Genomic DNA, 13,475 nt, shown 5'->3' with positions numbered 1-13,475 from the left:
TTGGATAGGCAAACCTTTACGCACAGACATCAATTAGTCTATAAATAAATACTTTTGTTTATTAAGCGCAAATATTCGATTAAAAACTATTTCTAAATTCACTTCTAATTTCCAGCAAACTAATAAATGAATAGTAATAGCAAAATGTGCTCAAAAACCTGAGTTATATCCTAAAACACATGCTGTGCCCCATATGGTCTAAAACCTGACAGGTGGGCAAATATAAGCTTGTTTTTAATAAAACAAATATACATATGGATATAATAAATAATACTGCTAATAATAATACCATTATACAAAAGCAAATTGTTATGAATGAACTGAAAAAGCCTCCCGAGATGAAGAAGACCTAAAAGCAGTGGTTTTTTATATTTATGTAGGCTAGAAAATAATATGTTTTGTAATATTTTAATCCTTTATATTTATATCCTATATCTATTCTTATTATATCCTATATATATCCTTAATATTCAAATTTTTTCATATGTAAAGATAATTGCCTATTGCTCTCTTGTGCGTATTAAGCAGTGCGTAAGCGAGGTGCAACTGCGCTGGAGTTTAGAGGGTTAGAGGGTTAGTTTTGGTCTAATGAAAAATCTATTATAGTTTCTCAAAATAGCAACGCGCCAGCGGTCCGCCTCAGAACGCCTTCCTTTTTAGACCAGAACGCCTATGGGCGCACAAATGAGCGCTAATGCATTTGCTATTTAAACAGCGTAGCGCAACGCCTCAAAACTACCAAAAGACTACTGCGTCATGCCTTGCGCCACACTGCGCCGGGTGTATGATAGGGCCCCTAGTGTCTGAGGTACAGGGTTTAAAGCTGCATGGGTTTTAATGTGTAGTCATAGCTAGACAGGATAAACAGTTTTACAGTGTAGGATTTTGAACCAATGACATTGACATTGAGGGAAACATTGACACCATTGGAGTGGCTAATCAGCATTATTTTGGTTGATTGTATTGATGTCAAAATTGGTCTGGATTTTCTAACATGTAAGTAGCCTGACTCTTAAAATTAAGTAATCAATAACAGAACGTTGTTTCTCCAGTAGGTGTTATGTATTTGTTTCTCCATTAAATCATTCATTTAGAACAGAGATGCCCAAACTATGACCTGCAGGCCAAAGTTGGCCCATGCTAGCCTTTTATTTGGGCCACCATTGAAAGCACTCTTGTAGGGCTTGACACACCAGTCTGGTGGTCAGACAAAGTCAGGCCATCGTTAAGGGCCAGTCTGTGCAGATTTGAAAGTGTGTTAGCAGCTTTGTTGTAGACTGAGCATGTTGCATAAACAGTGAAGCCTATTAGTGAAAGAAAGCATGCTGATTGGTTGTATGTTTTTCCTTTTTGAATGACAAATACACACACTTCCTGCTGGTATGGAGAATTATTTCATCCCATACAGAAGCAGAAAGTTCAGTCAAGTCTCTGAGGTGTGTTTGGGCGTAGAAGAGATTTCCAAAAATATTTTGCCAATGCAAAGCAGTGGACCTCATTAACTTTCATTACATTGGCTGTCATCATGTTCTGAATTCATCTACTAGGTTTAATTGTTCCCCTACAGTGTCACTTCTTTGGGTTACAGTATGCTAATTTGGGGTGTTTTCTCTGCATATATTAGCTATATGAATTTATGATTGTCTGTTCTTCCCCTTTCAGGTCATCACCACCGCCAATAACACCCTCAATGGCATCAGCAGCTCCACAGTGTGCACGGAAGTCATCCAGTCGGCGCAGGGCATGGAGTACCTTCTGGGTGAGACTACAGTCAGACTTGATTTAATGATCAGAAACCAGACATCAGTTAAACTTGTGTAATGCCTTCAACCACATTGATAGCGATTCCTCATTCGACCCTGTAGTCTTCAGTCAAACAGACAGGCCAGGTGTTCTGGTTACCTCCTATTCAGTGCTCTCGCTCACACACACAGGACAATTTTAATGAGCTGTACGTGCTCATGCTGGCAGGAGGGGAACACGAGGTGCTGCTGTTACGTAGAAACAAACCGTTAAAGCTCTTTGATCCAGCTCTAGCATTTACCGAGCAAGGCATTGTGGGTCTGACCGGGGGGAGGCTTGTGTTACAGAGCAGAGCAACTATTCTGGGCAGCTCTAATGGGTGTAGCTTAAAAGGACATTCAGCATTGGGGAGTGCTGGCAATGGTGCTGCTATTTTATTGTTTCTCCTGTTTGGTTCTCTCAACATACATACACACATGCAGGCATTGTTCACACTGCACTTAAATCCATTTGGTCAGATAGTGTTATGAGTATGCTTAAAGCGTTCATTTTGGTTGCTATCGAATTGATGCCAAGAGGAAACTAGAAACACGGTTTCCACAACAACTGACTCGTTCATTTATTCACTGCTCACTGTGTGGTGAATGTTACAACGAAGAAGAAAGCTTCTCGTAAAAAAGGTCTGTAAGTCTGCATTGTCTGTGTTTGACATAAAATACACTACCAGACAAAAGTCTTGTCGCCTATCCAAGTTTTAGTAAAGACAAATAATAACTTGACTTCTTGTTGATCTTTTGGTGTCAGAAGTGGCTTATATGTTCCCAGAGATGGGTTGCGGCTGGAAGGGCATCCACTGCGTAAAAACGTGCTGGATAAGTTGGCGGTTCATTCCGCTGTGGTGACCCCGGATTAATAAAGGGACTAAGCCGAAAAGAAAATGAATTAAATGGCTCATATAAAATGCAAAGGCCTCTAGATTATGCTCAATAAAGTTCATATCTGGTGACTGGGCTGGTCAATCCTGTAGCTCCTTCTTTGCTTTCAGGAACTTTGATGTGGAGGCTGAAGTATGAGAAGAAGCGCTATCCTGCTGAAGAATTTGCCCCCTCCTGTGGTTTGTAATGTAATGGGCAGCACAAATGTCTTGATACCTCAGGCTTTTGATGTTGCTGTCCACTCTGCAGATCTCTCGCATGCCCCCTTGTTAAATGTAACCCCAAACCAGAATTTTTCCTTCACCAAACTTGATTGATTTCTATGAGAATCTTGGCTCCATGCGGGTTCCAATAGGTCTTCTGCAGTATTTGTGATGATTATGATGCAGATCAAAGATGATTCGTTTAAAAAAATATACGTTCTGCCACTTTTCCAAATGATCAAATAGAAATCAAGTTAATATTTGTTGCTCTTACAATTGGGATCGACGACAAGACTTTTGCCAGGTAGTGTATATGCTACATCTTATCTTGTTTAAAAAAAACAGCAGCTTTGTGAAGCAGGCAGCCGTGCAAGATCCCATTTCTTCACACCGCATCAGAAGGAAAAAAATAATTTGGTTCCATTTTGAGGAAACAGTAAATGTGAGGTATATGAATTCTACATTTATTCAATGCCATCATGAAGGTCTATTTTTTGTTTAACGTTTATATCGTGTCAACTGGATGATTATTTTGTGTATTTCAGAGTAAATAGAGCTCTGTCTGTAGACAGTGCAGACAGTGTGTGTGTGTGTGTGTGTGTGTTTGTGTGTGTGTGTGTGTGTGTGTGTGTGTGTGTGTGTGTATGTGTGTGTGTGTGATCAGTGATCAGTACAGTTACACATTTATCCATACAGTCTAAACAGAAGTATAAGAAATCTTGCTTGTTTATCCGTATTTTTATAAGGTGCCAGAAGTGATCCCATGTTCTTTGCAATTCACTCTCATTATTTATTTCTTAGCATACACCAACATGTCTTTCAGCTCTGGGGCATTTCCAGTTGCATATAATAATTCTGTCAGTCATGATAAAACAACGATTTTTTGAATTATTTTTTTCTTATGTATTTCTATTCTACGTATTAGTCTCTGATAAAGCATATTCATGCAAAGAACATTCCAAAAAAAAAAAACATGTAAATAAGTACCTTCTTCTGCATTAAATTTCCCTTTTTTCATTTATCCCCATAGTGTTTAACACTGAATTAATTTTCCCCTTGCTTCCTTTGTTTTTAACCACATTAGAAGTGAAGCCCAGCCGGTCATTGTTTTCAATGTTGATCCCCTAATTTTTTCAGTTTTAGATTGTCCACAATTACATTAAGCAGACATGCACAGGGATTCTGAGCCTCACATGATGACTGTCTTAATAAACACATACGTGATTTTAGGTGCAGTGTCTATAGTGTATTGTCCTGAACATTTTATGAATTTCGCTATATATACAGCAGAGAAAAAAGTATTGAACACATCATCATTTTTTTCAGAAAATATATTTCTAAAGGTGCTGTTAACTTTTTCCTGGATGTTTGTAACAAATAAAGAAATTCATATATGCAAAGAAAACAAATATATATAGTTTACAAGTTATGTGTAATAAAATGAAATGACACAGGAAAAAGTATTGAACACGTGAACAGAGGGAGGTGTAGAAAGGCAGTGAAAGCCCAGACAGCAGCAGAAATCTCTCAGTAGTTCTTCAGCAACCCTCTGCCCTTCCTTATTGTAAATTATTATCAGCTGCTTCAGACCATCATTTACATTAGCAGGAAGATGAAGATGAAACCAGGGTGAACATTCAGCAAAACACAGCCAAGACACAGCCAAGGAAACTCTCAAATGTTTTCAGGGAAAGAAAATGGTAGGTGTAGAATAGCCCAGCCAATCACTTGACTTGAATCCAATAGAAAATACAAATTAAAAATCAGATTTGATAGACGAGACCCACAAAACCATCAAGATTTTTACTCTCTGTTGAAGCAGTTCATGTGACTTCATTCTCCATATAAGGGCCTCTTTAAGCTACCATCACCAAAAAACCTTTTATATAAAGTATTAAATATGTTTCAGCAGTTCAGTACTTTCTCCTTGTGTCATTTCATTGTTATTACACATAACCCATTTTGCAGATTCTTTTTTTGTTTTATTGTTTGTTTGTGTTTTCACCAAAATCGGGGATTTGAGTCATTTGGACTCAATTTTCTTGATATTAATAATTTGAATTGTGTTCATAATGGGTTTGAGAATATTTACATATTTTTGTGTGTATCTATCATTAGGTGTGGTGGAGGTGTATCGTGTGACCAAGCGTGTAGAGCTGGGAATCAAAGCCACAGCCGTTTGTTCAGAAAAACTACAAGAGCTACTTAAAGACATCAGCCGCGTGTGGAACAACCTGATGGGCTTCATGTCGCTGGCAAACCTCACAGTGAGTTTATTAATATATAGTATGGTATTGTAGTTAATACAGTCGTATTGGTAGTCAGTTGCACCATTCACTCACAAATAATGACTAACAATTTACCGGTGATTTATAATTAAATATTTTTTAATATGGCTCCATTAATTTTAGTTTGGTCTGGTGAAATTCTTTATTCTGACTGGCTGAAAGGTGTGCTATAAAATCTAATGCATGGGTTGTTCCAGTCAGTTTGTTTATGGTTCTAAATAAACATGACACCCTTAAAGATAAGATATCACCATAGTTACTCAGTAACAGTTGCCAGAGCCATCAATCTCCATCTGAGATTTTTAACCCAGTTCAAGCGATTGCAGTGAACCCTATGTCGTTCTAAAATTGCTGTGTTTAAGGTCTGTTTGCTTTGAAAAACCAATGATTTTCACTGCCTGATTGATTTTTGATATAAAGTGGGTTTCAGAATATACATGCAGGGCTTAAACTATTCCGGCACTGTGTCGGATCTCTGGCGTGCGGCCATGAGGGAAACAAATATAATATTTTAGAGGCTGTGTATGCGGTTTAATTAGGTATGCTCAAAATAATCAATTAACCGAAAGGGTACGTTGGTAACATATTAATGGTATCGGTTAAACGAGTAAAAAATATATAATTTTATATATTTTTAAAGTTTGGCTGCATAAGGGGCTGATCACAGCGAGTGCGATTTTTGCGTTAAGAGAGGCAGCTGTTGAATGGTTTACTAAAGGTCGCAAGTGTTTTACGCGCTGCCATGGGCGCCTCACGTTTTGCCGTTGTCTGCTGTGTGCTCGAGCGGAAAAAGTATGTTACGTCAGTCGCGTTTTTTTCATTCTTCAATCAAATGAAAGCACCGCATGCTTTCTATTGAGGTAACAGCAGGGTTTATGTTGTCAAGGCGACTATGTCAAACTTTTAATGATGGAGGAGAGATTTGTGGTTGCTGTTTCAAGTTATCCAGAGCTGTATTACTTTACAGATCTTGAATATCACAATATTTTTAAAAATTACAATCATAACATCGACAGCAACACGACTCATACACAATACAGGTCAGCAGATTCAGTCGTTTCCTAGTGACATACAAAATAGCACTGTGCTTCTTTTTATCTTGCCAACATAAAAACCAGTGCTGTGTGCTTCACGTTTTTAGAACGGAAAGGCGTGCTCTTTGTTATTGGCCCCTAAATGCGCAACGAATATTTGTTAACTCGCAGGACAGTAATATGTGCAAACACACGTGTCTACAGACGTATTTTGCCAAAGAAGCAAAATGAAAGAAGGATATTTCTGGTCACAGTTTGACATACAGTAGATGAGTTGACATAAACCCGCGCTGATGCTGATCGCCTCTGTGGTGCCTGCAGCCACGTCATACACTTAACAAACAGGCTATTGATGTACAACCAAAAAAACAACCTTTTTTCCATTTGTAAAATTACAGTTATTAATAGTTCTTATTTGTTATCAGTTTTTAAAATTGCCTACATAATCTACAAATCAAACAAATCCAAAGATGTTCTTGATTTTTGTATAATGATAACTCTGCACCAAACTGGGGCTTTCAATTTACAGCTTATAAAACATGTGCAAATTAATGCGATATCATATTTAAACAACAAAATTGTTATACAAAAAGTCAACGTATGAGCCTTGAGGTTCATTGTCATTTTATTTTCTCACACGCAGCATGCGCACACATGAACCGTGAGTGAGACGGGGAAAATAGTCATAATCATTAGACTGAATCTTAAATCTAATAACTTTTATTAAAAATGTTGACAGAGATTTTGTGAAATAATAATAACAGCAGAGCATTAATTAAATGCATATTTCCTGTGGAGCGATCGATTTGAGATAGCCTGATATTTTTGTTTGACGCACCCTCAGCCTCCACCACTGTACCAACCCCATCTTCTGGTCCAAATATCTTAAAAAGAAAGAGTTTGCAGAACTTACCCAGAAAAACAGACAAAATAAGAGATAAAGGCCTTGATTTCACTTCTAATCTTCAGTTTAGCAGTTCAATTCTTTAACACTTTAAGCCCTTGTTATTGTTTAAATGAAAACACTTTATTTGACATGATACGAAATGGCTTGCGTTTGAAAGACCTTTCATCTCGTTTTATGCTTAAACAACTTAATGAATGCTTAAGTCTATTTAACTAATTATATTTGAATTACATTACAACATCAAGGCATTTTCCTTTTAATCATAGGTCTCAGACTCTAACCTCAATCACAGCAGATCCAACTAATCAAGGTGTTCAATATTACTAGAGACTATTAAGCAGGTGTGAGATGGACATGGTTGACGCTAAACTATGCAGAGCTATGGCCCTCCGGCAATTGAGTTTGAGACCATTGCTTTAAATACTAAAGAAGTTATTTTTAAGAACTGAAAACCTGCAGCCATTGACTTCCATAGTAGGAAAAACAAATTTTAAGTATACTAAATACTATATCATTTGTATGAAACCATTTGTATGACAATTTAGCAGTAGTTACAGTACTTACATAGAATCTTATTGTAAAGTGTTAGTGGAAAAAATTATTCTGAATGGTATTATATAGTTTCCACAAAAATATAAAGCTGTTTTTAACATTAATAATAATCAGGAATGATTACTGAACAGCAATGTTATTGTCATGATAAAATAATTAGCGATAGATGTTTGGGTAGAATTATAAAAAAGAGAATTGATGGTGGAAATGTGGCAATCGTAAGAGCAGCCAACTGAACACAAGCGTGCAACATCAAAGTTGGCTTCTTATATGGCACAAGAGCATTTGATCATTTTCACCTTTGCGCAAAGCATCACACAAAATACTGTTTCTAAATGAAATGTATGCTTGAATGAATTATTCGCTCACAATAAGAACACCAAAGCGTACCGTATTTGCAGAAAGTGCAATAGCATAGAACAGATTGCCGAACAGTGCTTTGTCATGCAGTTCTCTCATGGGAGAATATCAATGCCAGCAGATAATATTAGAGCTGTGCGGTCAGATAATATCAGCTCGGGAGGATACGAGTCGCAGCACAGCGCTGAAAAACCACAAACGCTCAGAAGTATAATAAAAATAACCATGGTTTGGAGGGGTTGGAGGCTTTTCCTGCTGTTTTGGGCAGATTTGAGCTGATGTATTGATCTGCAGGGCCAATCAACCGCTGTGAGGCTGATGGGCTGCTTCACTGGCCTCTGCCATCTGATGTTTGACAGACAGGCAGGGATTTGTGGACAATTGCTTTTTAAGAACTGTATTCATTGAGTGTGTGCGTGTGTTTTTCTGTAGCCTGATGAGAGCTCGCTGGACTTCTCCTCCTGTATACTGAGGCACGGCATTAAGAATGCCAAAGAGCTGGCGTGTGGAGTGTGCCTGCTTAATGTGGACTCACGCAGCAAGGTCTGTACACACAAACATCTGCATATTGCCATTAGTAACACACACAAAACACTCATTAAAAAGAAGTTGTTTGGATTTAAGTAAGCAAATATCAAGATACTAGGGTTGGACTTTTACCACAGTGATTTCTTTAGCACAGCTATGGACTTTTTTGTGTGGATTTAATTTATTTCTTAGCTACACGATTGAGTAAAATCCAAATATTTGTTTTCCCTGCTAAAAAATCCAGCTTAAACCAGCCTAGGCTGGTTGGCTGGTTTTAGCTGGTTGACCAGCCTGGTTTTAGAGAGGTTTTGGCCATTTCCAGGCTGGTTTCCAGCCATTTCCAGCCTGGTCTTAGCTGGTCAGGCTGGGAGATGACCAGCTAAAACCTGCTTGACCAGCCTAGCCAGGCTGGAAGCCCAGCCGAAACCAGTTATGTCCAGCTTAAACCAGGCTGGTCAAGCTGGTTTTAGCTGGATTTAGCTGGTTATTTTCCAGCCTGACCAGCTAAGACCAGCCTGGAAATTGCTGGAAACCAGCCTGGAAATGGCCAAAACCCCTCTAAAACCAGGCTGGTCAACCAGCTAATACCAGCCAACCAGCCTAGGCTGGTTTAAGCTGGATTTTTCAGCAGGGTTATTTGATTTAGTCAAATAAATGTATGATAATATTTCTTCTTTTTTTACTTCAGGAAATGACAATTGGTCAGGATAACAACTTGTAGAAACAAATATTGACTTCTTTACTTTTCTGAAGTAAAATTGGTGGTATGGTTACATCTAAACCAGGGGTGGGCAAACTCGGTCCTGGAGGGCCCGTGTCCTGCACAGTTTAGCTCCAACTCTAATCAAACACACCTGCTTATAGATTTCTAGTGATCCTGAAGACACTGATGTTCAGGTGTGTTTGATTAGTGTTGGAGCTAAACTGTGCAGGACACCAGCCCTCCAGGTTCGAGTTTGCCCACCCCTGATCTAAACATTAATGTAGACATGTTTAATAATGGCATGTTAATGCAAAAAAAAAAAAAAAAAAAGCTTTAAACAACAATATTTTTTATTTTAAATTCAGAAAAAATCATTAGTTTCACGAGTGTAACTTTGGTTGGAACAGTTTCTGTGTGTGGCGAAAATGATAGGAAATGTTTTCAATTCAAATCCCATTTACTGCATTTATGTATATGTAGGGACTACTGTATGGTGATTTCAAAATCCAGGAAAAAAAGATTTAAAAATAACCTAAAATGTATTAAAAACATTTCATGAACTGTGTGCTGAATCACTATTTTGCAATATTAACTGCACATAGACAGCAGCAAAATGTATATTTAGGCAAGTTATTTGTAAATGTTAGTCATTCTCTTATTAATGGTGCTTCAAGCATAAACAGCCACCTTTAGTTAATGAAAATAAAAATAAATATTTACATTATCTAGTGCTAATTGTCTGCGCAGCACAAATTCCTACACATTAGACTAGCATGAACAGATGTGAACAGATTCTGTCTGGCAGAAAATATGATTATTCTGACCTGAGCTTTTATACGGAATCATGTCTTCTTTTTTTATCAATATTGACATTAAAATCGTCTGTTGCCGCTTGCTGTTTCCTAGGTAATTGTTAAAAACCACAAAAGCTGCTCATGTGAGTTATTTTTAGAACATTCATGCAATTATTATATAGGGTTATTTGACATTATTATTGGAATTATTGCTCTCTCTGTCCTCTGTTGCGATCCCAGCACACGGATAAAGAAGTCATAAAAAATGTGGGGAAGGGGGGGCATTTCCTGTTAGCATTAATAGTAATTAATAGAATGTCCTCAGTGTAAATAATGCCTCTGATAAGTTTATAAAATAAAATGAAAATAATTTCTTGCCAAACTATTAAATTATAAATCAAGAGAAATTGAGAATTTACTAGTTTTCTCGTTTTTTTTTTTTTAGTTCCACAGCTTTATTTGCTTGCTTAAAATCCAAACAGCACCCCCCCCCCCTCCCCCAGAAAGTATATATCACAGAATACTAAAATACTTCACCCAAAAATGAATATTGAAAGATTTATGATTGATTCCAGCACATTGTTCCACACTCTTTTGACACGCACTGTTTTGTAGAACTCCAAAGCAGTGATTGTAAAGCATGTTCTTGTTGCTCTTGTCCCCAAGATCATTACAATGAACTTGGATTGGAAATTTTACGCTTCAGGAAAGAATATTTCTTTTAACTATATTTAAAATTATTTTAAAATTTGTTAATTTTCATTCAATTATTAGCTTTCTTAAATTGTAGTTTAAGTTATTTTGTTTAATTCTAGTGTTAAGCCCTTGTGTATTATTCAAATTGACAAAAACTGCCACAACATAATGAAAGTGTGGTACATTTGCCCATAGTGTATTGACAACTGTAATTGTTTGAAGAATTCCGAAGTTCTCAAAATATGTGTCAAAATAAGACTTGTCACCAAAAATCATTCAATTTGCTGAAACTTAGAGAAAGTTGTGGCCTAATTAGGCCTCAAAATCACCCCAGAGTGGATAAAAAAACATCCTCAACAGCACACAATGGTTAAATAAAGCGTTCATACATATCATTAAATAATGTATTAAATGTTTGTATTATAACGTTCATTTTAGCTTTATTTTTGTTTACCAAAAATGTTTTTAATAGCTTTAACTTCAGATATAATGATCCTGATCTACTAGTGGTTAAGAACTGAAGAGTAAAGGAAGATCATTAGTCTATTTTGTTTTAAATTGGCAAACATAGATGTGGTTAAAAACATTGAACTACTTTTCTGATGCTTGTGCTTTTATATTGCTTTTAAACCTGAAAGCTCCAGTCCACTTTCATTGTAATTGCATAGAAAATGTTCAGTTGAACTATTGCTTTAAATGATTGAACAGATGATTCATTTAAGTTTCCCAGTGCACAAAACAAACAGAAAAAAAACATCCCTCCTGACTGTTCCTTTGATTTTCACAATTTTGCAGAAGAAAGACGAGAACACTTTTGGACGCCTGTTTAAAAGAGTAGGATTTTCTGCCTCAACTCCAATTTGCAGCTTGTTTTCAGGGGTCAGACAGGCAAACGCCGTCGGGTTGTGCTGCCAAAATGACCAGAACTCACCTCTCGCCTCTCGCTTTCTTTCAGACTGCCAAAAACAGCTCTCAGAGGCGTCTCTCTGACTCACGCATCTCAATCTACAGACGCTCGGTCAAGGCCATGCTTTCATTTCAGTATCTTTAGCTCTTTAATTTGGCTACAAGCTCCTAACTCCCATTTTCTCCACATTTACTGGAATCTTTCATGTCCAGCTTGTCTTTCTAAAGTGGCAAGTCAATCTAAAGGCCAGAGGCTAAAGAGTGATGTGTTTGTCATTTTGGCCTTTCCGGAAGGGTTGAAAACATCATATTATGGGAATAGTTTACACAGAAATGTGAAAATTATGTCATTTATTCATTCTCATTTGAATCCAAATCCTTTTTGTTTGTCTTCCATGCGAGATGAAAGATGCTTAGCAGAAGTTTTAAGCAACATTTGGTTTTATTAGTTGTTCTATTTGTTTCTACACTGGGAAAAAAAATTCAAAAATTATGGATTTACAACATTTGTTAACATAAGTGCTTGTGAGCAATTTATTTGGGCTTAATTTAAACAAACAAATTAAGTTGAACATTACTACATTTCATTTGTTTGTTTAAATTCAACCCATATAATTTGTTTGCAACAGTTTTGCAGAATTTTTTTTTTCAGTGTATGAGTTTGTTCTATTAAATGTGTATTTATACACATAAACATTTTTATGTAACAATTTAGCTAGAAATCAAATATTATAAACCTGATTAATTTGTGGTTTTGTCCATTTTAAATGTATATTTTCTTTGTTAATGCAATTTAAGTTATTTATTTATTAGGGTTGGGCATCTAAGCTATAATGCCGATCCGATACGCATCTCGATACAAAGAATACGATCCGATATATTAGCGATACATTTGTGACATACTGCGATGCGACACGATACGATTCACACCCATATCACGATACGATGCGATAATTCAGCACTAACTAATTAAATCAAGTTTATGAGATTATGTGAAAGAGGATGCTGTGCCATTGAATGAGTTTGATTATTTATTAACCAAGCAAAACCAAGACTTTTTTTACAAACTGGCTTTTCTCTCAGAGCCAGAGTGTCAGTTTACAGTAGAGGGCCATTTTAGATAATATAGCACATATTATTTAAGTATTTTCAAGATAAACAGAATGTATAAGTGCAATATATATTTAATTATATATATTTGCACTCTTTCAACATAAAGGTTGAGCATTGCACAACAAGAATTGTGATTTAACTTTTCAACTATGAAAACAAGTTTTACAAAGATATATTTTGCCACTGATTATTCAAAACTTAAGGTGGTGAACTAGCAGTGTTAAGCTGCGTTGAAACATCACTGTCACTGTAAACAACAGGGTAATAAAAATATAACAAACCAGAAATCTTCTTGCTGTGAGGTGGTCAAACTACCCACTGTGCCACTGTGACACCCATTATTTTTATCATTATTATTATTAATATTATTATTATTATAATTAAATAAAAATTAACAGGAGGAGGTGTTTAAAACCGCCTAGTGCGGCAGTATAGAGAGGGCGGCGTCCGCAACACCCAGTTATATCCGCGCATAGGGCGGCAGAATAGAGGTCCGCGACACCCGCGCGTCCTCAGTTATATCCGCGCATAGGGCGGAAAAATAGAGGTCCGCGACACGTCACTTCATTTTCATAACCGGTCACTTTCGTTTTCACATTGGGGTTGAGGGCGGCGTGATCGTCCTCTGCCTAGAGCAGCAGTTCAGCTTGCTCCGGCCCAGCAGATGAACAATGCAATAACATCCGTTATTGGCATAGAGCGCACAAAACTGT

At 36.9% G+C, this 13,475-nt stretch overlaps 1 protein-coding gene and 1 long non-coding RNA gene across 35 annotated transcripts in view; one reads left to right on the top strand and one right to left on the bottom strand.

Moving 5' to 3' along the window:
• LOC137487733 (uncharacterized) overlaps positions 1–13,475 on the bottom strand; it is a 753,637-nt gene that overhangs the window by 136,732 nt on the left and 603,430 nt on the right. The window lies entirely within an intron of this gene.
• The window catches only part of synrg (synergin, gamma), a 96,286-nt gene that overhangs the window by 65,566 nt on the left and 17,245 nt on the right, over positions 1–13,475 (top strand). For 9 of the 34 annotated variants that reach the window (XM_087283826.1, XM_087283825.1, XM_087283824.1 and 6 more), the window contains 4 exons: positions 1,663–1,759; positions 5,000–5,148; positions 8,455–8,565; positions 11,539–11,577. In XM_087283826.1, coding sequence (XP_087139952.1) covers positions 1,663–1,759; positions 5,000–5,148; positions 8,455–8,565; positions 11,539–11,577 — 396 coding nt within the window. Of the gene's footprint in view, positions 1–1,662; positions 1,760–4,999; positions 5,149–8,454; positions 10,427–11,538; positions 11,578–13,475 lie in introns of those variants that run through there. The other 25 variants (XM_087283828.1, XM_087283827.1, XM_087283823.1 and 22 more) reach the window with 18 other exon arrangements.

This window comes from Danio rerio, chromosome 15, assembly GCF_052040795.2.
Source record: "Danio rerio strain M-AB ecotype USA chromosome 15, GRCz13ab, whole genome shotgun sequence".
Lineage (NCBI taxonomy): Eukaryota > Metazoa > Chordata > Actinopteri > Cypriniformes > Danionidae > Danio > Danio rerio.
The sequence above is the reverse complement of the archived record's forward strand: the minus strand, read 5'-3'. Positions and strand labels throughout refer to the sequence as shown.